Source organism: Suricata suricatta, chromosome 3, assembly GCF_006229205.1.
Source record: "Suricata suricatta isolate VVHF042 chromosome 3, meerkat_22Aug2017_6uvM2_HiC, whole genome shotgun sequence".
In the NCBI taxonomy this organism is placed as follows: Eukaryota; Metazoa; Chordata; class Mammalia; order Carnivora; family Herpestidae; genus Suricata; species Suricata suricatta.
The window spans coordinates 124,681,493-124,708,521 of NC_043702.1; the positions used below are offsets into that span (position 1 = coordinate 124,681,493).

Sequence of the window (27,029 nt, forward strand, 5' to 3'; positions counted from 1 at the left end):
GACCTTCAAGCTGGCCTTTCGGCATATCCTATTGTTTTCTGAGCACTGCCTTCCTTTCTGGATCAAAAAGATGCTCCAGATGTTCTTTGTCCCAGAACTAGACCATTTCTCTAAGGATCCCTGCTTTCTTTAGCTACAAATGGTAGAAAATCAAGATTTGTATGCGAGATGTATTCACTGATATTAGGATGTATTACTCACAAGTCATCTCACCAGACAGAGCTAAGAAATACATATGTGCATATGAATATACGTTAGACCCATATATGCATGTCTGTATACAAACATATAGGTTTTTCAATATTATAAATGAGATAGTAATTCACATACCACAAAATGCATCCCTTTAAATAAGTGTACATTTTAGTGGTTTTTAATACATTCATAGTTATGCAATCATCATCACTATTAATCTAGGACATTCCACCACTCTAAAAAGAAACCTTGTATCCATTAGAAGTCACTCTCTAGCATCCCTACTCTCAGCCCTTGGCAGTCAATAATCTACCTTTTATTTCTGTGGATTTGCTAGGTTTTGTTGTTTTTATTGTATTTTGGTGACTTTTGTGAACTAATTTTGTAAAGTCTATTCTTTATCGTGTGTGGCCACTGAAGTCTCTGCTAGGTGGTTAGCTAATGATTAGACAGAGATCTGCTTCTATTTCCTTGAACTAGTAACTTTCCCACTCTTTGCGGAGGGGCTCTGTGGATGTGTTTAGGCATAACTCAGCTAACCAGGTGACAGTTCTCTCTTACTTTCACTTCCTGCTTATGCAGAGCATCAGTGTCAGCCAGAGATGAGAGCTTAAAGCCTTCTCATGCCTTTTCTGAGCTTCCCCAAAGCTTTGGGCATCTGTCCAGTCTCCCACATGGATGTGGCTCTCTATATTCTCAGAAATAAGTCTGAGTTTTCCGAAGCCCTTGTGGACATCTCATTCCATAGCTTTTTCCTTTCAAACCTTTTGGTTAAGTCTGTTGTCTGCTCCAACTTTTATCTACCACCTGAAGGCAGCCATAAAATTAAACAATCACTTGTAATTGTTTTTGGCAAATGCCCTGGGTAAAGGCTTTTCGCACTGGGTGAGCCTTGCAAGTGGTCTTTGGAGATCCCTCACACAGGTCAAACAATGCTAATTCTGCAAATGATTCTTTACAGGAGTTGTAGCCCCCTTTGCTCCTTCTGATGGTCACCAGGCTGTTTGTTTTCGCTGCGAAAGCAAGTCGACATGGAGCTGCAGAGATAGAGCTAAGGGAAGTTAAAAATTGCCACAGAGTTCCCTGTCCTTACTGAGATTCGGTCGTTTTTCTGTAATAAATGTGCCTCAGACTGCTGCAAATCTTAGATCAATTTCCAGAGCACCAGAAAAGCTGATTGTAATGATTTTTGCTATTTTTCCTGCTATTATGGAGGAACACATTTTTAGAGATTTTTACTCTGCCTTTTTTGCTAATGTCACTCCCCATATTTGTTTTTATATCTTTTTACATATGTTGAAAATCAGCAATTCACAAGAATACTTTCAGTTTCAGTTAAATATCAGCAAATGAATTCTGTTCTTTTTCCTATATTTGTTAACTCCCTTCTCTGACAGTGAAAAGCTTAGTTCCCATATATTTATCCACTTGATCAGTATCACTGTATGTAACCAGTTTCCCATTGCTGCAGCCACTCCTCTCTTGCACACATGGCTTCCTTACAGAGGTCAGGCTGGAACACCCCAGATGTGTCACTCCATTGATTTCTTATTTTCGCCCATCCACTTCCCCACTGGGATGGCCTCATCATCCTGGTTAGAGTATAGTATCAGACCACCCCTCTGTGCCATCTTTATCTTGCTTTGCCTGATGCTTGCTGGAAGGAAATCGGAAGTTTAGCTACTTGTTAACAAAACAAGAATCCATAAGCATTTTAATGGTGAATGAAACCTCATCCAGACAGCCCCATACTCATCCTGGTGATGGCTCAATGGGAGGTTTGGAAGAAGGACGCTGTAGTCCTTGACATCAGCCTGCCATTGCTGCTATTATTCAGCACTTCACTGTGTGCTCGTGCACTGTGTTAATCCTCAATCAAGTTTACACAGTGGTTTCTGTGATTACCTTTTTGTTATAGATAAAGGTAATCTGCTCTCCTTTGTCTAAAGATTTGTCTAAACTTGCCACAACCAGTTTCTCTCCTCCAACTATTTACTAAACTCATTTCAGTCAGGATTTCACCTGTATTCCTTTATTGAAGATGATCTTGTCAGAAAACAAACATATTCCAGATCATAAAATAACATCATCTTAGTTAATAGTAACTCCGTTCTTCCAGTTGCTCAGACTAGAAACCTTGAATCAGTTTTGACTTTCCTCTCCTCTTACTATACAAGTTGAGAAAGCGTTAGCTGCCACCAGGAGTAGAGGTCCCAGGATGTCAGCCCACTGCATAGTTTGCAAGTGTTGAGGTTACTAAGAAAGACACAACTCACACAGCCACTGGATGGAACAGTACTTTCCCCTCATAGAAAAAAGAGCGAGATCAGCTTCAGTAGTGAGTGTCAGTCCCCCAAGATGCCTATTATAGGGAGATGGTCTGCATGTAACTTTTTATGCTGCAGAGGAAAGAGCCCCTTCTCTCCTCATAGAGAATATGGGTAACTGTGGGTTGACCAGGGGCCCCATGACATACACACTTAGAAAGAAGTACGCATCAAGCCTGGAATCACGAAAGATTACCAAACAACGTGATAAGCCCAGCACGGGCAGGAAGGGCCCCTTACCTCTGTGTGAGCAACTGTTTTAGGCCTGCAGCATACTCTTTTGCAACCATGCAAAGGGCAGCCACAGGCTGTGCAGGACTGTCTTTCACAGTACCACACAGCTAATCCTTTAGGAAATCTTAACTGGCTCTCTCCTCAAAATACATCCAGAAACTGCATCTCATTACTTTCACTGCAACCACTCTGATCTAGACAGCTCTCCACCTGATATTTCTGTTTCATTCATTTTAAAAGCTTAAGTCTTTAGTGGTTTACAAGGTTCTAAACTTTGTGTATGACTGTTCTCTGCATCATGAACCCTGTCCCAGTCACACATGTGCCCGGCTTGCTCCCCCATCAGAGCCCTCGCACCGACTGTTCCCTCTGCTCGGAACCCTTCTCCCGGAGGTCTGCATGGCTTGTTCTTTGGCCTCTCTTGACTCCTTGCTCCAGTGTTACTTTCCCAGTACTGTCTGCCCGAACCCCCGCTCTTACAATTGCAGGGTCCTCTGAGTCCAGCATTCCTTAGCCCTTTCCCCTGTGTTACATTTGCCATTGCACTTATTTTCACCCTTATTTACTTATTTAATGCTATTGTCTTTTTCCAGTAAAAATACAAGCTTTGTGAGAGCAGGTATTTTGTCCGTTTTGTTCATTGCTTAGACCAGTGTTTCACAAAGACTCTCCACAAATATTTGTGGCCTCAAAGTGTTTGAAACTTGGGAAGTTGACTAATTGTGGTAAGAGGCAGAGGTTGAATTTGAAGTGTCTGATATTCAGAGCCACTATTAGAAAACTTGTAAGTAAATATTTTAACAAACAATGATTTTAGAATACTTTACTATTAAAAAGCTACTGTCCTGGGCTCTATAGTTAGGGGCTACTTTTATAGTTTGGAAGCTAATCTGAAAGCCTCATAACCATATTACTTTTATAGGAAAACACATGCTGAGTTTCAAAGAAAATACTGGCAAATAAACTGTTAATCACTGTGGACTCTCTCTACTAAATTCTAAAGAAATAGGAAAATATGCCATTCATAATAATTTCTAAAGGCTTGGAGGAAAAGGAAAATGATAAGGAATATTCGGTACTGAAAATGTTTATAAAAATATTGATTTATTAAATTTAAAAATTTTAAATTGTGGTATAAGAATACATCTACATTTCTCTTTCATTTACTTGATATTTCTAATGTGTGTGGCCCTTCTTAAAGCTAATAATTCATTATTCTAATCACTAACAATTTTTTTCATGAAAAACACTTTATATTGATTTGCTCTTTGTAGGCTAATTTAGAAATAAATGGTGTCAGCTTAATTCTGGATATTGGTGTGTGTGCATTTCCAAAGATGTATATATCTAAGACGATACATAGAGAGATTCAGTTAGATACAGATGTAATCTACGAGGAGACACATGCACGCGCACACACACACACACACACAGTAGATCTCCATTTTTTATAGATTTCATATTCGCAAATTTGCCTATTCACAAAGATTTATTTGTAACCCCCAAATCAGTACTATTGGTATTTTTTTGATCATTGATTGATGTGCTTCTCCACTGTGTAGAAAAATTTGGGTCACCTGATGTATACATTCCAAAGTTCAGATGAAACCAAGTAATTCTCTGTCTTCTTCTTTCAACTCTTCTTTTTTGCAGTTACTTAGTGCCTCATTTATGTGCTTTTTGTGATTCTGGTGTTGGTGATTTTGCTGTTTAAAATGGCCACCAAGCGTAGTGAAGTGCTTGCTTTCTTGCACTGCTGAGCACAAGAAGGCTGTGATGTACCGTATGGAACACGTGTGTTCGATAGGCTTTGTTGAGTTGTAGTGATGTTGTCCATGATTTCAATATTAATTAATGAACGATAAATATCAAAGTTTCTTTAAATAGAAATACACATATATATAAGACAAGATTAGAGTTGATTGATTGACCAGGGGCTCCCAGATGCCTAATCCTCTCTGTCCTCTTGGGGGCATTGACTCAGTATCTGATAATTCAGTGTTCACAGCACCTTGACAGAGCAAACAACTGCAAGGAACGAGAATCTACTGTGCATAGGTATAATTTTCTCCAAGAAGAGTCGTTTTCAGTGGTTACCTACCTCACTATTTTAATCACCTACATTAAACTCCAGTGGAGCCTGGCTGTGTATTTTTTATATATCTGTTTTCTAGAGATGTCTTCCCATTTGAAATCATTGAATGGAAAATTACTAACAAGTAGTAAGTTTTTTTTAAATTTTAGTTAAATGTTTAAAATTATGAAATATATATCCAAATGAGAAAACATTATTTGTATTTCTGAGTTTTAAAAGTCAATAATAGAAATAACATCCTTGTACGAACATCTTAGAAAACACAGTATTACCAATATCTTTGGATACTTCTAGGTGCTCTTCTCAGAGTCAGTCTTCCTCCACCGCACCAGAGTCAGCTACTCTCATAAATTTTGTGACTTATCGTTCTCTGCCTTCTTTAAATAAACCCACATCTCTGACTCATTTATGAATATGTACTGAACACAACACAAAAAGAAAAATTCATGTTTTATCATTAAGTTTTATGGTTGCTCATCTGAACTCTGCCACACGTGTCAGCAGTCTCTGAGATCCAGAGTCTGCATAGTAAGAGTAGCTATGACCTTGAACTCTGAAGCCAGGCTGCCCAAGTTCGAATTCTGACCTGCTGCTTACCAGTCAGGTGATCCTGAACAAGTAATTTAGCTTCTTTGTGCCTCTGTTTCTTCTTCTATAAAATGAAGAAGGGTTTTTGTAGGGATTAAATACATTTATATAAATACCTGGGACAATGGGCAGCAATTATCAATACATGTAGTGGCTCTTTAACAGTTAGAGCAATTAATGCTAAAGGATTCTTTGAAAAGCCACGTATGTTCTTTAGTGCTATACTAAATCTTTTCTTTAAATATTACCCTAATTTCTTTTAGACAGCCAGGTGCTTACAGTTCTTGTCGCTCTGTGACCTCTTTTCATTTAGCTTCTTGTGGCATTACTTAAACATAGTTTTTTCTTGGTATCTGTTTTTGTCTCTTAGATTGTGTGAGAACAGATCTCTTTTTAGTCTAGAAATAAATTTATTTCCACATTTTTTTATGCTTGGTTGTTTCTGTGACATACTCATTTAAGGGTTGTTGGTTCCAAGAACAGTCCCTGGTTTATTTGTTTGTTTGTTTTGATCTCATTTTGACAGAAGCTCATCGTAGGTAGTAGGTGTCTGAGACTGTTTATCAGTAGCCAGTAAATCCCCAAATATATCAGTTCCTTTAGCAGTGCCAAGAGCTAACTGGGGATCTGTTTTAGAAGTTTGATACTTTCTTGCATGCCCACATGACAGCCTCTCTGGCTTCTTAGAGAGTACCTTCTGATTTCCATTTTATTTTTTCCTGTGAACCTGAGCTTCCTTCCTCTTTACCTGTAAGTGTGTTTGTCTGATGAAATATGGTAACTTTGTTGAAATCAAATAACATTGTAAGTGTGCTTGTACTTCTAGACTTGTTGTTTACTGATCATTTGTCTATCCTTCTATCAGTTTTATACTATCTTGAATATTGTAGTTTTATAGTAAATATAGTCAGGACTTCTCTCTTGTTATTCTCTGTTCCAGAATTTCCACTCCCATTTTATAGCTGTTTCTCCAGTCTGTTCTCTGGGTCATCTAGCCAGTAAGACTACAGTTTTATATCCAAGTTTTAGCCATTTGATGTGGTAGCACTGGTGCCTGATCTTTAGCAAAAGTCATAAAGAATGGAAATTTTACCCAGTGTCATTCCTTCTTCCAAGTTTATTCTCCCTGCCAGTTTCTGACTGCTTTTGTTTAGCTCTTCAATGTCTTCAGGTAGCTGTTTATGTAATTGTCCAGACATAGTTTAAATTTGTTGCCAGAGGGAAGATTGGTCCAATAGGAGCTACTCCTCCATTACGGAAGTGGAGTAGAGATGGTTTTTAGACGGCGGACTGAGCAAGCATCTGGCCAGAGATGCAGTTAAAGTAAGGAATGGGGAGAGATTTGGTACAAAGGGAGGCAAATTTTGAATAAAGGGAGAGGATTCATTTCACCTCAGTTAGAGAAGGCTTACACTGAAGCCAAAACAGTGCTCGGAAGAACTCCAAGGATAAGAACTTGCTAGAATGCTGTTTTTTAAACTGTGAATCATAAAATCAGTTTAGCAAGTGGCCTCTGACAAGTCATTTTTGCTTCTAACCTAACTCAAAACCATAAAACGAGTAGAAAGTATGATCATTGCATTACTGATTTGCACTTTTATCCTCAGCTCTCTAGTTAGAGAATAGTCTGTGGAGTCACCAAATTGATACTCTCTGTCTGATGTACCACGGATCTTCATTTTCAGTTGGAGTTCTCTTGTAACACAAATGTGCACACTGCTCAATAAATGTTAAATATTCTCCCAACATTCGTTAAAATGATGTCAGCATTGGTGAAGCATGACTGGCTTTTGGAGATCCACAGCTTTAAGGAATCCTCAACTGACATCTTTCATGGGGAAGGGGAAGCCTTGAAAATCACATTTATCATTCATGTAACATGTTCTCTCATCAACTAAGCCCAGAATTCCTTGTCCATGAAAAAGGAAGTGACAGAGCACCATCAGCAATGCTCCAGATTGAGATAGAAATAGAACCTCTTCCCTCTTTCTTCCTTTTTTGTTTGTTTTCTATTCTCTGTGTAGTCTGTCTTCCAACTGCTAATACACTCACCAATGAGCTCTGGATAAAAGTACAAATTAAGCAATCAGAACTATAACTGTATAAATCAAAGAAAATTAAATAAGTAAAAGGATGCTAATGTATCTTTCAATTCTCAAAGTTAGGCAGAGCTCTGGAAATTGGTGATAATGAAGAAAAATCTCCTTTCAGATTCATTGAGTAATGTTTCCATGATCCAATTTTTCTCTCATTAGAAGAGAGTGTGATAATATCATCATTAACAGAAGAAGGTTAACAGAGAACAATAGTACTTCAAAAGATACCACTAGGAGGGTGAAAAAGGAAAAAGTCAGGGCACAGACTAGGGGAAAATACTGGTAACACATGTGTCTGGCAGTGGACTCGTAAACAGAATGTATCAAGGATTCTCATGAATCAACCCAATTAAACAAATGGGCAAGAGCTTGAAGAGAGTGTCACAAAAGAATATCAGTTGCCTAAAAACACATGATGATACACCCTACATCGTTAGCCATCAGGGAAATGCAAATTAAAACCACAGGAATTAATAAAGGGAAAGAGACTGGCAATATCAAGTATTGACAAGGATGTGAAGCCTTAAATACTCATACTTTGCTGGTGTGGCTGTAAAAATTGAGTTATAACCACTTTGGAAGACACTGAGGCAATTTGTTATAAAGTTAAAATACTCTTGTCATTTAAACCTTGAACTTCTACCCCCAGGTGTTTACCTAAAGAGAATGAAAATCTGTATCCATGAAAAACCCTTGTGTATACATAGCAACTTTATTCATACTAACCAAAAAACAAAGAAACCGAAACGTTCATCAATGAGAGAACGGATAAACAAATCGTGGCATGTTTACACAGTAGAATATTACTCCTCAGTGACGAGGAATGACCTGCTGATGTACGCAACCACGTGGAAGAATCTCAGGAACATGATACTGAGTAGAAGAAGCCAGACATGAAAGAGTTTATATTAAATGATTACATTTGTATGAGAGCCTTTAAAAAACTAAGTCAAAGCTAATAATACATTGTGATAAAAAACCAGATCAGTGGTTGCCTGGGGTAGAGGTGGTTTGATTGCAAAGAGGCACGAGGGATGTTATGGAATGATGGAAATATTCTTTAATAATGGGGTTACATAAGTGACCCCATTCAAGGAATTGTGTGACTGATGTATGCATTTCACTGAATATAAACTCTGTTTCAAGAAAGTTTTGTTTTGTTTTAAATAAAAAATGTTTTGGACCTGGTACTCTAATAACTACCTTGGCATATGGGAGCTACCACACTTCCCTTCTCCCCTGTAATAATTCTTCTAGTAATCCTTGATAACCATTGCCCTGGACATAGACTGTTTTTATACTCACAAAATCATAATGCATTGTATTAAATACATTAAGTAGAAATCCGCTCACTCAAATGAAAACATATAGATGGGATACGTGAGATGGGGTATATAGCCAGGATTCAAACAGCACAATTGGGATGTTCGTCTTTGCATTACAACTCCCACATCAGCTCTAGAACCTTCCCACCCTCTTCTACCCTTTGCTCCTGCCTTCCATGGTTTCATTTGCCTGACTGCAAACCATAATGGATCTTTTAAAATTAGGTGTTCTGAATATCTCTTTATCCCAAATTCTGAAGATGAACCTGGAGATCATGGGACATTTAGAATTGCTTTAGGAACTATATAGCATCTTTGGGGGACCCCACTGTGCTACTGATGCACACATTTAAGTTGAAATTGTGGTGGACAGCCTAGGGACAGGATCAGGCAGCAGCCTGATGTTAACTTATGTTAAAATCTGTGAATGTTTACAGTATTTCCTTCCCTTCATCTTTTCTCTAGGCCTACTCTGTCTACGATGAAGACATTGGGTACTGTCAAGGACAGTCTTTTCTTGCTGCTGTATTGCTGCTGCATGTAAGTAATTTTCCATGGGATAAATGGCATGGTGCTGCCAAGTTTATTTTATTTTCTACTTGGTTTTGTTCTTCCTTCCTATTTTCCATTTATCTGATGGAGATTACACATGGCATATCTTTTTTTAAATGTACCTTTGGTGATAAAGTAAGAGATCTGATGTCAAGTACAGGACCATTTCTCAGTTGAATTAATATTGCTGGCAAGAAGAGAATAAATTGCTTATTTGGAATTATTCTTAAAGAGAACCCTCTAGAAGTAAAGAAGTCAGTGTAACTGCTCAAATGGGAGCAGGAGCAGGACCATTATAAAGGAATGTGGCAAGGAAGACTTATCTTTTCTGCAGTTTATTTTTGCATACTCTCTCTCCTCTCAGTCACCTTCATTTAACAGTCTTCATTTATTGATCACCAGTCTGTCAGTGCTGGGCTAGGAAGTGGAATTGCAGATATGAATAATTTATTATTGGTGTTCTTAAAGGCTTCATAATTCAGGGTGGGACACAAGTACAGTAGGCACATACTTACTCTTTTTCTTTTTATGTGTCTTTATTGATTTTTCTGGTGTTCACTAATGAAGAACTCACAGTGTGCTCAGTAAAAGCAATACACAGAGTAAGAGCCCAGAAAGGAGAAATATCCAACCCAGCTCTGCCAGAACTTTCAGGAAAGACTTTCTGGAGGAGATGGTAGCCTTGCCAAAGCATAAACTATTTAGGTTGGGGAAGGGAGCAAGTACAGATAGCTAAACATGAATGTGAGCAAATGCATGGAAACACATAAGGGCACAGCTTGTAAAGGGAACAATATGAAATTACTGTTTTTGTTCAGTTACTCTAGGGAAATGTATGCAAGGAAGAGGTATGAGGTAAAAATGCTCAGATGGGCAGGGACCAAATTATAAAGACTCGAATCATGTCAAGAAATATGGACTTCATTCTAAAGCTAAGGAGGCACCACTGATCAGTTTGCAGCAAGGGAAAGGTAGTGAGATGTTTATTTCAGATAAATTCTTCTCATACCCCTGTAGAGGGTCAATTGAAGGAGACAAGCAGCAGAGAGACCAGTTAGGAAATGTCAGTCTAAATGAGAGAAAAAGAAGCAGACTTAAGAACCCTGGGGGAGACAAAATTGGTTAAGAGTCAAAAGTAATATGTCTAATTTTCTAGCTTTGGTGACTGAATTACTTGTATTTTTAGCTGATATAGAAAATACATCCTGTGAGATTGAATGGAGAATAACGATTAGAAGTTGATGATGAATTTTGTTTTGGATTCTGTGAGTTTGGGATATTTTGGGGGCATCTGAGCAAAGCTGTCCGCCAACCAGTTGGATGCTGGAGACTGATGCTGGAGGAGAAATCACTGCTGAAATCATGAGAGTAGATGAGATCATCTAAGAAAAATAAATAGAATAAAACAGTATAGAGCCCAAGAATTGAATTCCAGATAATGAAGGGGTTGATGAGAAAGAGGAATTCTTGACAAATTTCTGATTTTCAGGAAGGAAGGAGCAGCATCTGCTGTCAAATGTGGCAAAGAAGTCCAGCAAGTTTGTCTTTTAGGTTTGCATTCTGGAAATGAAGAACGATTCTAGTGGATTCATAGTCCTAATTCTGATAACTTGATTCTAATGATAATAATGATATATTGTAATAAATCACTTTATTTAACTTTGATATCTTCCTCTGTTGCATTATCATCTGTTTGTGGCCTTCTTGATCTTTTCCTTGTTAGCGTCTCTCCTTGGTTTCTCCATGGCTCATCTTCTTGGTATTCCCTTTGATAATCAAGCACTTTATGGCCACATATTCCCAGAGCCCTTGTTCTGCTACAAAACCTACCTAGTGTCTAAACTAGCCCTCTAACACAGGTGGCTGCTGTAGGCAGGGAGATGGATGTCTTCACCAAGGTTCAGAATTCCCTTTCTTCTAAATGCTTTTTTAAATGTTTATCTATTTTGAGAGAATGTGGGAGAGAGAACCAGTGGGGAAGGGGCAGAGAGAGATAGAGAGAATCCCAAGCAAGCTCTGCACTATCAGCACAGAGCCCAACATGGGGTTCAATCCCATGACCATGAGATCATGACCTGAGCCCGAAATTAAGAGTCAGACACCCAACTGAGCCACCTAGGTGCCCCAGAATCTCCTTTCTTCTAAAAGGAGCCGTTATAATCACTCTGATGAGAAGCTAAAGCTGAAGCTGTGAGTACTGAAACTTTGTCTTCTACAAAGTAATCTTTGTATCTATCATAGTTTAGCATTTTAGACCTATTAAACGCATTACAATATATGGATTAAACTTCACTGAGAAGAACATCTTTCTGAGAAATCTGTTCTCAGATTTAACAGAGGATTAATTAGATATAAGTTCATATTTATTTGGAACTACCTCTCCATTAAAAAAGAGACTGTGATCCAAATAACTAGAAAAATCAAATACCTCGTATTAGAAAGGTCACATGGCAGATTGGCACTCTAAACTCACAACATTGCTTTCAAACTACCACAAGATCACTAGAAATTCAGTATAATTTTTCACACTTTCTATAATAACTATTATGCAGTTGTTGCCATTGCCTATAAAAATAACCGGAAACACAGAAATACTTTCAGAATCCTTGAGGAAAGTGTCACTGGTATGCAGCATAGTGTTAATGAGAAACATAGTATTGTAGTTTTTAATTGAGAGTATATGCAGTAAGTCAGCATATTCCATTAAATGACCAACCCATCCATTAACCAACTTGAATAAGAGAAATCAACTGTAATTTTTTTTCTTTCTCATATTTTTGCCTCTATGACTTAAACAGGTGGAATATAGTCTAGCTTAAGCAATTCATCAAATACACTATCTCAAGTTCCAGGGAGATACGTTATTAGGGTGCTACTAACTTTTTATCAGTTACCTAAGCATTTGCTTCTTTCTTGCTGCCGGACATCCTTTGGCATCTCCATATTAATCATTGTCAGAACCTGCTTCTTTTGGGCATACTATCTTTTCCTCCTCCATGGTCGTTTATATTTTGCATTCACTGCTTAAGAGGAAGGGAAGATCAAAAATGAAAATATGTTCAAAAACAAAAGTTTAGAATATTTAAGGTTTTCCATTGTCTAAGTAGTTCTAAGAAATAGCTAGCTTCTCTTTCTTGGTGTTTGGAAATTTCCAGATGCTTTGATAATAGCTTTGCAACTTGTAGTACTTTAAGCAGTAGAAGAATTGTTTATCACAGTAGATCTTATTATACCTACTGATAGAATTACAAGAAATTTATCATTTACAGTTGGAGAGGAATATTATAGCACAGATTGCTTATAACCATTATAGTTCATGTGGCTTTGATGTTAAATAGGCAGTGATAATTGACAATATCATTATAGTATTAGTCATTGCTTATCTGGAAATATGATGAATGATATTCTTGTGTATATTTCATTCTAAAAATCATATAAAATATTTTAAATAATTTGTAACCCAATATCTTTTGCTAACATACTTCTTGTCAAGAAGTTTTGAAATATTTTTAATGAACATACATTTCTTTTAGACCTTCAGAAAATCATGTTCCTTTTTAAGGTCAAGTTACTATATGTATACTGTTATTGGCAAATATGGAAGCTTTCCAACTACAGAAAGGATTATTTTTGGATAATCTAGAATGTTTAAAACTGTATAATTTTTTAAAAAAACTATGACTGAGCACAGTTCCTTCAGAAACCAAAGGTTTTATCTGACAAAGATATAGCATACCCAGCAATTCCACTCCTAGATCTATCTCTTAGCCAAACTTACACACATGTATACCAAAATTGTGTTTTAGAATTGTCCCCAGATCAATGTTTATAACAGTCAAACAACTCAAATGTCCACTATTGGAATGTCTAATACTAGAATTGTAATTAGACATTAAAATGGAAAAATTGTGATATATTTAATAGTAGAACACTAGCAGTGAGATGAATGCTTTACACTACATAAATTAATATGAATCAGTCATACAAACATAAGGTTTAGTAAGAAAGCAAAGTATACTTGGTATCATTTGGTATGTTTCCACTTAGTATAAAGTTCAATAGCAGACAAAGCTGAAGTCTATTTTTAAGATGCTACCTAGATGGAAAATATAAATAACACAAATGACGTGATTACTGATAAAGTCAGTATGGCGATTTCCTGTTTATTTATTTATTCATTCATTCATTCACTCATTCACTCACTCATTCACTCATCCATCCATCCAGCCAGCCAGCCATTCATTCATTCATTCATTCATTCATTTTTAAGAGAGAAAGAGAACACATGAGAGCCCAGGGGAGGGGCACAGAGAGAGGGAGAGAGAGAATCTCAAGCAGGTGCCATGCTGTCAGATTTTGTGATCTCACAAACTGTGAGAGCATGACCTGAGCCCAAACCAAGAGTCAATGCTTAACTGACTGAGGCACCCAGGTGACCCAGGAGAGTGATTTCTTGACAAATTAGGAGTCATGATTGGGAAGTAACATACCAGGATCTTTGAGAGTATTGACAGTATTCTATCGTAACATTTGTCTTTATAATTATTTGTTTTCACTTTATGATCAAATTATTTATTAAAGCATACATTTAACTTTTATTCATTTCTGTGAGTTACATTTTCAAAATGAAATAGCGTTTAAAAATTATAAGTTACAAATCCTTTAATGCAACTCCCCAAAAAGAAAGGTTTAGGGTAAGATTTAGCCAGTGGACTTAAGAAATGAGAAGCAGAGCCACTTCTTAGTTTTCTGAAAATATTTCTGCAGAATCCAAGATACAAGATAATTGACTTCCTAGTGTCTTTATATGTATATGTAAGTAAAAGTATTTGTGCCATTATATTATTCAGGGTTCCGCTACATGTGACATAACCTTAACTCAGAGTAGCTGAATTTTTTTGTATGTCTCCATTTATTTTTTTAAATCTTTATATAGATACATATGTTATTTTAAAAAAAATAGTTTATTGTCAAATTGGTTTCCATATAACACCCAGTGCTTCTCCCCACAAGTACCCCCCACCACGACCACCACCCCCTTATCTCCCTCCCCCTCCCGCTTCAGTCCATGGTTTGTTTTCAGTATTCAATAGTCTCTCATAATTTGTGTCCCTCACTCTCTCCAGCTCAGAGTAGCTGAAATTTTTAATGATATTTTTAGTAAGTCCTATACTCCCAAGTCATTTTTTTCCTTAAGATCCAAGAAAATTTTCTGTTTCGAGTTAATTCTTGCTTCACTGCTTTTGAGCCATTTGTTAACATCTCCCCATATGAGTAAATACACTCAAGACATCTTACCTTTAAAAAATACTCTCTTGATCTTCCCATTAACTATTGTCTTTGGTTTCTCTGCCCTTTCAAAGCTGAACTCTTTTCATGGGTAATAAAAGGCTCAGCTATGAATTTGAATTGTGATTTAATCCCTTTCAAGTTATATAATCTTCAGCAAGTTTTCTAAACTCTCTGAGCTTCAGTGCCTTCATTTATAAAATGAAAGTAATGTTATCATTCTTCCATGATTTTTATGAATATTGAATACTTTATATCATGAATGAATGAAAAAGGTCTTATTTTGTATCTTGCACAAAAATGTGTGCAACCATGGGATTGGTTTACATCCAGGCTTTACTTAATAGATATGTAGTTGTTGGAAAATTGCTTAACTTCTCTGAACTTCACTGGTTAATATTTAACATGTAAAAATAATACATACCTCACAGAATTTTTATGAGGATCAGAAAGTGTCATGAACAAATGCCTCTAATAAGTATTTGCTGCTAATTTTTTCTAAAATTGGTAATTATTTATCCAGCCTTTTCTTTTGGCTTACGCTTGTCTTACTAGCTTAAATTGATTGCACACAGAAAATTAGTATGTTGTGCAATGTTTTATAGCTCATAAATAGACATTCAATTTAAATATATTTTAGCATGTATTTGATTTAAAAGGAAAATGAACTGCCAGAAGTTTTCATTTTATTTGCTTTTCAATTTGTAAACAGAAAATGAGCACTCATGAGCTTGTGATTTCCAAAGTTGTCATAAGCATCTTCCTTTGTTGACGAAAACTAAAAAAAATTAGTGGAATTTTCATTGCCTTCATGGAAAAACATGGATTTATTACAAAAATATATGAAACATGATCATGCAGTACAGAAATCTTAGTTTTATCCTAAAGTAGGAGATTATTTTATATTATCATATAATTTTACTTTGAAACACATCAGGTGAGACTTAAAAACTTTTGAGGTACTTAGACCTGTTTTGTTTCATGGTTCATTGCAGAAAGAAGCAATAAAGCTTAGAGACTGTCTCCATTCAGTGTTAGTACAGAGGGCAGATCCTTGTCAACATTTGTTACGGAACAATGATTCCATCATGATTGAGTCTCAGTTATACATGTGTACTTACTTTTGTATTTCATAGAGCCATGGATGCTATTTTGGTATCTTAAATTACAAGATTTTAATACTTACCTCCTCCTTTCCTCCAATAAAACAACACCAGTTTTACGACAGAGCTCTTGTATGGACACAGCGAAGATGGGTATTCAATATTTGAGAAACCCATGCTCCAAATTTTCAGTATTTTTTAAAAACCATATATTGGTTGGCAGTTCTGCCTGATTTGGATCCCTAGTTAGTGGGCCAGACTGGCTATGGAACCTGTTCTACTGCTTTGCTCAGCAGGGAAGCAAATTTAGAACCTCACTCGGTTGCGGTTGCGAGCTTAGAGCCTCCAGTCCTGACCCTATAGGAAGCCTGGCCAGAGAATCCAAGCTGTTGTAGACTCTGTGTTATCACCCTGCTCAGGCAGAGACCTAAGACAGCAGCCCTGCCCCACTGTTGATCATAGCCTCTGGCCCTGTGTAACAGTGACCCTGGGCAGCCTCAAAGCCTAGCCTATAGGACCACTAAGCCAGGGTGCTCAGCCTACAGTCTTGCCCAGGCTACACTCCTACCCACTTGCTGAATATGGCCTGCAGCTTCACCTAGGCAAGAAGCCTGGACAGTAATTTCACCTAACCACAGAACACAGTCTCTAGCCTCACTCAACTGTGGGATTTGGCTGAAAACCCTCTTGACCAGAGAGCCCAACCAGTTACTTTATCCAACAGCAAAGCACAGTCAGTGACTTGCCTGATTGTAAAGCCAAGCCTATAGTCCTGCACAACTTTGAGATACACCCCGTGGCCCCACCTGAACACAAAGTCCAGCCAGCATCACCATCTGGTCAGGTAGGACAACCTGAGACCTCACTTGACCAGGGGCTATTTCAGAGGTCAACCCATAACCCTGCCTAATTGTGGAGTCCAACAAGTGGCACTGCCCTGCCAGGGAACATACTGACCTTGTTCATCTAAACAAAAAGTGATTGCAGAACTGAGCTAGTGGCCTCACCTGACCAAGGAGCAATGCCAGCAGCCCTGCCTAATAAGCACGCCCACCCCTGGTCTTACTTGAATGTTAAGCACAGCCAGCAGGCTCACCCAGCTGTGTAGCCCAGCCAGTGCCATTCCCCTCAGATCTCAGAGCATGAGCAGTGGCCTCACTCAACTAGACTCTGATAGCAAGCTCTGCTTTCCCATAGATGCTACTACTAACCCATCTAGTCCTCCAAGTTGAGCTAACTGATGAGGTCTTTTCATGCCAAAGCAAACTTGTAATGTGTAAAAGAGGAGACCACTTAATCAAGTGTGCACATAAGAACATAAGGAATCATGGATCATGAAGAATCAGGTATACATGACAACCCCAAAGGAGACTAGTAAAGCTCAAATAACTAACTATAAAGAAATGGACATCTATGAACTGTCTAATAAATAATTCAGAATAATCCTTTCTCAGAAGTTCAGTGAAAGTACAAGAATGTACATAACTAAAAAAAATTAGGAAAACAAAATGAAGTCAACAAAGAAATAGAAACCATCACAAAACAGATTCTAGAGCTGAGGACTACAATGACTGAAGACTTTAGTAGAGAGCTACAACAGACTTAACCAAATGTGAGAAGGAATCCATGAACTAGAAGGTCATTTGAAACTGTCATGACAGAGGAGCAAAAAGAATAAAATGAAAAAAAGTGAAGAAAGCCTACAGGCTTTATGGGACACCATCATATTAAATAATATATGCATTATGGGGTTTCCAGAAGGAAGTGAAAAAGGGATGGAAAGTCTATTTAAAGCAACAATGGCGTATAACAATGGTGTATAACCTGTCAAACTTGGGGATAAAAAAGGACTTCCAGGTATAAGAGGCCCAGGAGACTCCAGCTGGTTAGAATCTGAACAGGGATACACCAAGACACGTTATAATTAAAATGTCAAAAATAAAAAACAGAGAACTTTGAGGACAACAAGAAGAAAGCTATATAAGGGAACTCCCCATGTAATTATTTAGTTCCCCCAACAGAAACATCGTAGGCCAGGAAAGAGTGGGATGATATATTCAAAGATTTACTGAAAGAAAAAGTATATCATACCTGGCAAAGGTAACCTTCAGAAATGAAGGAGAGATAAAAGATTTCTCCAAACAAGCAAGCCAAGGGAGTTCATCATCACTGGACCTCCTTTACAATAAATGTTAAAGGGCATTTATCAAGCTGAAAAAAAGGATGCTCATTAACATTGTAAAAGCATATGCATGTGTAAAATTCACTGGTAATGGTAAATATGTAGTCAAAGTAATATATATATGTAATATATAGTGGCAGTACATAATGTACTTACAACTCTTGTGTAAAGTTAAAAAACAAATATATTAAAATAACCATAACTATAATAATTTTTTCTACACAATATAAAAAAGCTGTATACTGAACATCAGTAACCTAAAATGTGAGGTGGGGGGCAAAAGTAAAAGTATTGCATTTCTGTATACTATCAAAATTAAGTTTTCCTAAGCCCAAAATAGGATGTTATAACTTTAGGATATTTTATGTAAGTTTAATGGTAACCACAAAGCAAAACCTGACAGATTGACCGAAGAAGAAAGAAGAGAAAGTATACTGCCACAGAAAGCCATTAAGTCATAAAGGAAGACAGTGAGAGAGAGTGAGGAACAACCAACAAAAGGTCAGAACACAGTTAACAAAATGTCAGTGAGTTGTTATCTATTAATAATGACTTTAGGAGCGCCTGGGTGGCTCAGTCGGCTAAGCCTCCGACTTCGGCTCAGGTCATGATCTTATGTTCATGGGTTCGAGCCCTGCATCGGGCTCTGTGCTGACAGCTCGGAGCCTGGAGCCTGCTTCAGATTCTGTGTCTCCCTCTCTCTCTCTGCCCCTCCCCCGCTCATGCTCTGTCTCTCTCTGTCTCAAAAATAAATAAAACATTAAAAAAATTTAAAAAAAAATAATGACTTTAAACATAAATGGATAAATTCTCCAATCAATGGATACAGAATAATTGTTTGGACAAAGAAACAAGACCCAATAATATGCTGTCTATAAGAGATTCACTTTAGTCTTAAGGACACATATAGACAGTGAAAGGAGCAAAAAAGATATTTCAAACAAATGATAACCCAAAGAAAGTATAGGTAGCTATACTTATGTCGGGTCCCACCCCGGCCAGCAGGGCAGAAAATCCTTGCGGGTTCTTGATCCTGAGAGAGGGAGAGAAAGGGCAGGAAGGGGGAGCACAGAGAACACGGGGAGCACAGAGAACAGAGACAGCACACGGTTTCTGATCAAGCCTCTTCCTCTTTATTCAGCGAAACTGTATCTTTTAAAGGTTTTTACGCGGGAGAACAAGGCAGCTGACCTAGGTCGGTTGCTAGGAAACAGGGTTAAGGGATTAAAGCTAGGGTAAAGAAGGAAATAAACTAAAGTTTTTAGCACAGCTCTGAAGGGCCGATACCACCCTGCCTGCGGATTGATCTTTGTTCTTCCGGCTTCGCCTCTGACAGGGAGTGGCGCTCCCCTGCTTATTTTTGCAACTTCCCTCAGGGAGTGACATATCCGGCTAGCAAATGGCCAAGCAGCTGAATCTTTGCCGCTCCCCACATACTTATATTAGACAAAATAGACTTGAAGCTAAAAAAGGTCAAAGGAGACAAAGTTACCATATAATGATAAAAATGGCATCAAGAAAATATAAAAATTATAAATATGTATTCACCCACATTGGCACTCCTAATAAGAAAGCAGTTACAAACAAAACTAAAAGGAGAAATAAACAGCAACAATAATATTTGGGGCCTTTAAAACCTCACTCTCAACAATGGATCATCTAGGCAGAAAACCAATAAGGAAGCCACAGACTTGAGCAGCACTATAGACTAAGTGGGCTGAACAGACATATACAAAACATTCCATCCAACACCAGCAGGATACACATTCTTCTCAAGCATGCAGGGAACATTTTCTAGGATAGATCATATATTAGGTCACAGAAAAATCTCAAGAAATTTTCAAATATGGGACCTATATGAAGTAGCTTTTACAACCACAGTGACACGAAACTAGAAGTCAGTAACAGGAAAAGAGTTGGAAAATTCATGAATATGCAGAAATTAAACAACACACTCCTGAACATACAGTGATTCAAAGAAGAAATTATCAGGGAAGTTAAAAAAATACCTTGAGGGGCACCTGGGTGGCTCAGTTGGTTAAGTATCTGACTTTGGCTTAGGTCATGATCTCAGAGTTCATGAGATCAAGCCCCACGTCGGGCTCTGTGCTGATAGCTCGGAGCCTGGCGCTTGCTTCAAATTTTGTGTCTCCCTTTTTCTCTCTCTTTTTGCCTGCCCCCACTCATGTGTGCATACTCTCTCTCCCTCTCTCTCTCAAAAATAAATAAAACACTAAAAAGAAATCTGGGAGAAATGAAAATGGAAACACTCAATACCAAAACTTACCGGATGCAGTAAAAGTACTTTTAGAGGGAAGTTTATAGTGATAGATGCATATATTAAGGAAATAGTCATATTTCAGGTAAACTAACTTTATACCTCAAGGAGCTAGAAAAGAAGAACAAGCTAAACCCTAAATTAGTGGAAGGAGGAAAATAATAAAGACTGGAACAGAAACAAATGAAATAAGGAATAGAAAAGCAACAGAAAACATTAAGAAACTAATAGTTGGCACTTTGAAAATGTAAACAAAATTGACAGACATTTAGTTAGACCAAACAAATAAAAAAGAAGACCCATAAAAATGAAATTAGAAGTGAAAGAAAAGACATTACAATTGATACCAGAGGAGTACATAGTAATATGAGATTACTATGAATAAGTATGCTCCAAGAAATTTGACAACCTAGAAAAAAATGGATAAGGTCCTAAAAGCAGCCAATGAAGGAAGACTGAAGAGACAGACAATCTGAACACACCTGTAATGAGTTGGGAGGAGATTGAATCAGTAATCAAAAACCCTCCAATAAAGCAAAGTCCAGGACCAGATGGTTTCACTGGTAGATTCTACCAAACATTTAAAGAAGAATTAATACCAATCCTTCTCAGATTCTTCCAAAAAATTAGGAAGGGAAAACTCCCAAATTCATTTTAAAAGGCAAGCATTACCCTGATACCAAAACCATATTAAGGACGCTACAAAAAAAAGAAAATTATAAGACGGCATATTCCTGATGAATATAAGTGCAGAAATTCTCAACAAAATACTAGCAAACTGAATTGAGCATCACATTAGAAGGATCATACACCATGAGCAAGTGGGATTCATCCCTGAAATGCAAGGATGGTTCATATGCAAATCATAAATGTGATATATCACATTAGTAGAATGAAAAATAAAAATTGCATGATCATCTCAATAGATGTAGAAAAAGAATCTGACACAGAATTCAATATGCATTCATTATAAAAATTCTCAACAAATTGGGTATAGAATGTACCTCAACATAATTAACGCCATATGTGACAAACCAACAGCTAACATACTCAATGGTGAAAGGTTGAAAGTTTTCTCTTTAGATACACAGATGACCAAGAGGTACAATAAAAGGTGATTAACATCACTAATCATCAGGGAAATGCAAATCAAAACCACAATGAAATGTCACCTTATCTGTATATTACAAAGGCTATTATCAAATAGACAAAGGATTGATCTGTGTCAATCATAGGATTGGCAAAGATGTGGAGAGAAGGGAACCTTTGTGCACTATTGGTGGGAATGTAAATTGGGACAGCCACTATGAAGATATTATGGATATTCTTCAAAAAAGTAAAATGTAACTACCATATGATCTAACAGCTCAGTTTTGGGTACTTATCCAAAGGAAATAAAAACTCTAAAGCCAAAAGATATATGCACTCCTATGTTCATTGTAGCATTACTTAGAATAATAGCCAAGATATTGAAGCAGTGTAAGTGGCCATTGATGGATGAATGGAAAAAAGAAAATGTGTCTCTCATATATGTGCGTTATGCTAAATAAAGTTAAACAGAGAAACACAAATATTATATGATCTCACTTATATGTAGAATCTTTTTAAAAGGCTCATAAATATATAAAACATATAGTTGCCAAAAGTGGGGGTTAGGGGTGGGTGAAATAGGTGAGGGGGGTCAACAGGTACAAACTTCCAGTTGTTAAGTAAATAAGTCATAGGGATGTAATGTACAGTATAGTGAGTATATTTAATAATACTCCATTGCACATTTGAAAAATGCTAAGAGATTAAATCTTTTTTAAATAATCTTTTAATGTTTATTCTTGAGAGAGAGACAGAGCATAAGCAGGGAAGGGACAGAGAGAGAGGGAGACACAGAATCCAAAGCAGGCTCCAGGCTCTGAGCTGTCAGCACAGACCCTGATGTGGGGCTTGAATGCATGAACTGTGAGATCACGACATGAGCTGAAGTCAGAAGATTTACCCAACTGAGCCACCCAGGCTCCCGTAAAATGCTGAGATTAAATCTTAAAAGTTTTCACTGCATCAAAAATTATTGAACTATGTATGATGATGATGGTAACTAGACTTGTGATCATTTCATTTATGCACAGATATTGAACTATTATGTTATATACCTGAAACTAATATAATGCTATGTGTCAATTATATCTCCACTGAAAAAAAGAAAAAGAAAGCTTTTTCTTTAAGCCTATGATAAGGCAAGATTGCCCACTCTCACCACTCACATTCTCACATAGTACTGACTGTCTTAGAGCAGTCAGGCAAGAACAAGAAATCATAGATATCTAAATCATAAAGGAAAAAATGAAAGTCTTTTTTTGAAGATTTCATGACCTTATGTATAGAAAACCCTAAAGACTCCACCAAAAACCTATTAGAACTAATCGGCAAATTCATTCAAGTTCCAGGATATGAAATCAACATACAAACTTCACTTGTGTTCCTATATACTTAACAGTGAACTATCTGGAAGAGAAATAAAATAATCCCATTTACAGTAGTATCAAAAAGGTAAATATTTAGGAATAAATTTAAGGAGATGAATTATCTGTACACTGAAAACTATAAAACATTGATGAAAGAAATTGAAGAAGACATAAATGGAAAGATATTCCTGCCTATGGATCAGAAGAATTGGTAATAACCAAAGTCATCTACAGATTCAGTGCAAGCCCTATTAAAATCACAGGTGTGCCTGAGTGGCTCTGTAGGTTGAGCATCTGGCTCTTGATTTTGGATCAGGTCATGATCCCGGTCGTTGAGATTGAGCCCACATAAGGCTCCATGCTGAGCATGGAACCTGCTTAAGATTCATTCTCTCCCTCTCTCCCTCTCTCCCTCTCTCCCCCTCTCCCCCTCTCCCCCTCTCCCCTTCCCTCCCTCTTTCTCTCCTTCTCTCCCTCCTTCTTTATCTCCCTCTCTCCCTCTCTCTCCCTCCTTCCCAACCTTCCTCTCTCTGCCCCTCTTTCCTATTTGTGTTCTCTAAAATTAAAAATTTATTTTTTAATTTAAATTTTTTAAAAAATCCCAGTGATCGTTTTTCAGATTTAGAAAAAAATCCTAAATTTGTGTGGAAATATAGAAGACCCTGAATGCCAAAACAGTCCCAAGAAAGAACAAAAGTGGAGGCATCACACTTTCTGAATCCAAACTCTCTAACAAACTATAGTAATCAAAACAGTATGGCACTGACATAAAATCTGTTCTGGGACCAGTGAAACAGAATTGAAAGCCCAGAAATAAACCTATGCATATGTAGTCAACTAATATTTGACAAAGAAGCTAGGCATATTTAATGGGGAAAGGACAGTTTCTTTAGTAAATGGTATTAGGAAAACTGGACAGCTATATGCAAAAGAAAGAAACTGCACCCATATCTTACACCTCTCATAAAAATTAAAATGGATTAAGTATTTAAATGTAATACCTGAAACTATGAACCACCTGGAAGTAAAAACATAGATAAAAAGCTTTATGACCTTGGTCTTCACAGTGATTCTTTAGATATGACCTCAAAAGCACAAACAACAAAAGTAAAGATAAACAAATGGGACTACATCTTCATGGCAAAAGAAACATCAGCAAAATGAAAGGGTAGCCTACATAATGGGAAAAAGTATTTTCAAACCACATATCTGATCAGGGTTAATATCCAAAACATATAAAGAACTCTTAACTCTGGGGGAAATCACCCAATGAGAAAATGAGCAGATGACCTGAATAAACATTCTTCCAAAGAAGATACTCCGAATCTAACAGGTATATAAAAAGGTGCTCAGCATCACCAATCATCATGGAGATTAAAAAAAAAACACAATGAGATATTGTTTCACACCTGTTAGAGCAGCTATTATCAAAAAGACCCGAGGTAACAAGTATAGGCAAGGATGTGGAGAAGAGGGAACTCTTGTACACTGTTGGTGGGAATGTAAACTGGTGAAGCTACTATGGAAAACAGTTTAAAGATTCTTCAGAATATTAGAAATAAAACTACCCAATGATCCAGCAATTCCACTTTTTTTTTTCAGGTGTTTTTTATTTCTTTTTTTTTTTTCTCCATAATATTTTATTGTCAAATTGTTTTCCATACAACACCCAGTGCTCTTCCCCACAAGTGCCCTCCACCATCACCACCACCTCTTTTCCCCCCTTCCCCTTCCCCTTCAACCCTCAGTTCATTCTCAGCATTCAATAGTCTCTCAAGTTTTGCATCCCTCTCTCTCCCCAACTCTCTCTCCCTCCTCCGCTCTCTCTGGTTCTCCATTAGGTTTCTCCTGTTTTCCTGCTAGACCTATGAGTGCAAACATATGGTTTCTGTCCTCCTCTGCCTGGCTTACTTCACTCAGCATGACACCCTCAAGGTCCATCCACTTTCCTACGAAGGGCCATATGTCATTCCCTCTCATTGCCATGTAGTACTCCATCGTGAATATATATCCAAAGAGAATGAAATTACCATCTTGAAGTGATATTAGCACTCCATGTTCATAGCAGCATTATTTACAATAGGCGAGACGTGGAAACAACCTAGATGTCCATCAGCAGGTACATGAGTAAAGATAATGTGGCATATACATATAATGGAATAATATTCAGCCATAAAAAAGAAAATCCTATCCTTTGTGATATGAGTGGACCTACACAGATTATGCTAAGTAAAATAAGTCAGAGAAAGACAAATACTGTGTATCACTTATATGTAGAATCTAAACAACCTGAAGTCATAAATGAGAGTAGATTGGTAGTTGCCACAGGGGATGGGGGAAATGGGTGAGCATGTTGAACTTTAAGGTATGAAATTAATAAGTGCTGGGTATTTAACAGTTTGGGGACTAAAGTTGACAACACCATATTTTGTATTTGAAAATGAGAGAGATCTTTAAAGGTCTTACTACACACAAAAAAATTGTAACTGTGAGGTGACAGATCTGTTAACTAATCTATAATGGTCATCATTTTGAGAAATATATATATATATATTATATTTTTAACATATGTATATAATCACTTTGAACACTTGAAAATTACACAAATGTTCTATGTCAATTGCATCTCAGTAAAGCTGGAGAAAATGGAATGCTATAAGTTTACAATTAGATAGATAATGTATTAAAATCCAAAAGTAGTAAATACTGAAAATTGCTTACTATTTTGCCACATCGTCCTGTTATCTGTCCTCTGAGCCTGTTTGCAAATGTTTTATATGGATGATGGAAATACTTTCAAATGCTGCGGAACTGCACAGCACTTCTCAACCCAGTCCATTTACTTTGTGCTATTTGATGAGTTCTGGATAATGGTCACATACTCCTAATGCTTTAGCAAGATCCCTGTTACCCAACTTGTTAATGGAATTATTAGTATTATGTTTATTTGCATTGACAAAGCTAATAAATTATTTGATTTTAGAAATAAAATTTTATGCCATTATTGAACTCATTAAGTGGCCATCAGTAAGTGATTATTGTTTAGAATTTCCAAACTGTGGGGGTGCCTCGCTGGCTCAGTTGGAAGAGCACGTGACTCTTGATCACAGGGTTGTGAGTTTAAGCCCCACATGGGGTGTAGATTTTAAATAAAACTTTATAAAAGAATTTCCAAACTATATTTTCATATTTTATTTTTCACATTTCACAATACCACCAGGCTAGGCTCAGCTTTTACTCCCTGACACTGACACTTCTCTGAGTTATAATATCTTCCTCAAATGTGTATTGTCTTATCCTTCAAAAACAAAATATCATTACAAGCCTTTGCAGTTTAAATATCAGTCGGTATTTGTTGTATATTTTATATATTTTTAGATCTTTATTTTCATTTTAAAATCTTTAACATTTTCTGCTAAGTTTTATTTGCTTTCCCTGGTTGCTGCTACTAATACAAACAGAAATATCAAGGGAAGCTTAATTAGACATACTAAATAGATTGCAGTTAGTGTTTAAACTAGAGAAAGAAGGTTGCATTTTCACTTCCCAAAGGATTATATGTGTTTCACATTACTTTTTCACTTATTTTGTTAGCAACCTTTTTGTCTTAATAGGGGTTCATTTTTAATCAGTATCTAAGATCCCGTAAGAACTTACTATCCCTAACTTTAGTCTTCACAGATGGTCAGTCGTGACTTTATCTCAGCTGGCCTGGTATTTTATAGGGTTGGTCTACCATTTTTGTGTGGCATGTGAACTGATGGAAATTGAAAACTTAGCTTTTGGTGCCTGAAGCTAGACATGAAGGATAATAGCTCTAAGATTCCCCACTCCCCCAAATAGAGATTTTTTTTTTACGTAAAGGTTATGGACTGGGATTGTGCTACTTTATTTGGGGGAGTCAAGTTCAAACTGAAAAATGCTTTTGTCTCTTTAAGAACATGTATTAAACATATTGTTTGTGTGTGAGAGAGAAACGGATGGGGAGTGGGCAGGAGGGAGCAGAGAAGAGTGGAGATAGTGATGGAGGGAGGGAGAATTTAAGCTCCCTACCTAAAAGCAAAGCAGAAATTTATGCTCATTTGTCATTTTTCTGGTTGAGCTCATACCCACCCCTACTTCTACTTGGGCCTAGCTGTAGCGATGTTGATTATCCTAGGATCTCTGTGGCCATATCAAAGTCAAAGAGAGTTGCCTATTTAGTTGTCCTTTGGGAAGATGCTATACCATTACTTCTGTATGCCCAGGGCCTAGCACACTGCATGCACCTCTCATGCTCAGTGACTGCATGTGTGAATCCCAAACAGCC

At 37.2% G+C, this 27,029-nt stretch overlaps 1 protein-coding gene across 6 annotated transcripts in view; it reads left to right on the forward strand.

The window, feature by feature from the left end:
- RABGAP1L (RAB GTPase activating protein 1 like) overlaps positions 1-27,029 on the forward strand; it is a 719,423-nt gene that overhangs the window by 421,721 nt on the left and 270,673 nt on the right. For all 6 annotated transcript variants that reach the window (XM_029935097.1, XM_029935100.1, XM_029935099.1 and 3 more), the window contains one exon: positions 9,326-9,400. In XM_029935097.1, the coding sequence (XP_029790957.1) occupies positions 9,326-9,400 (75 nt within the window). The remainder of the gene's footprint in view (positions 1-9,325; positions 9,401-27,029) is intronic.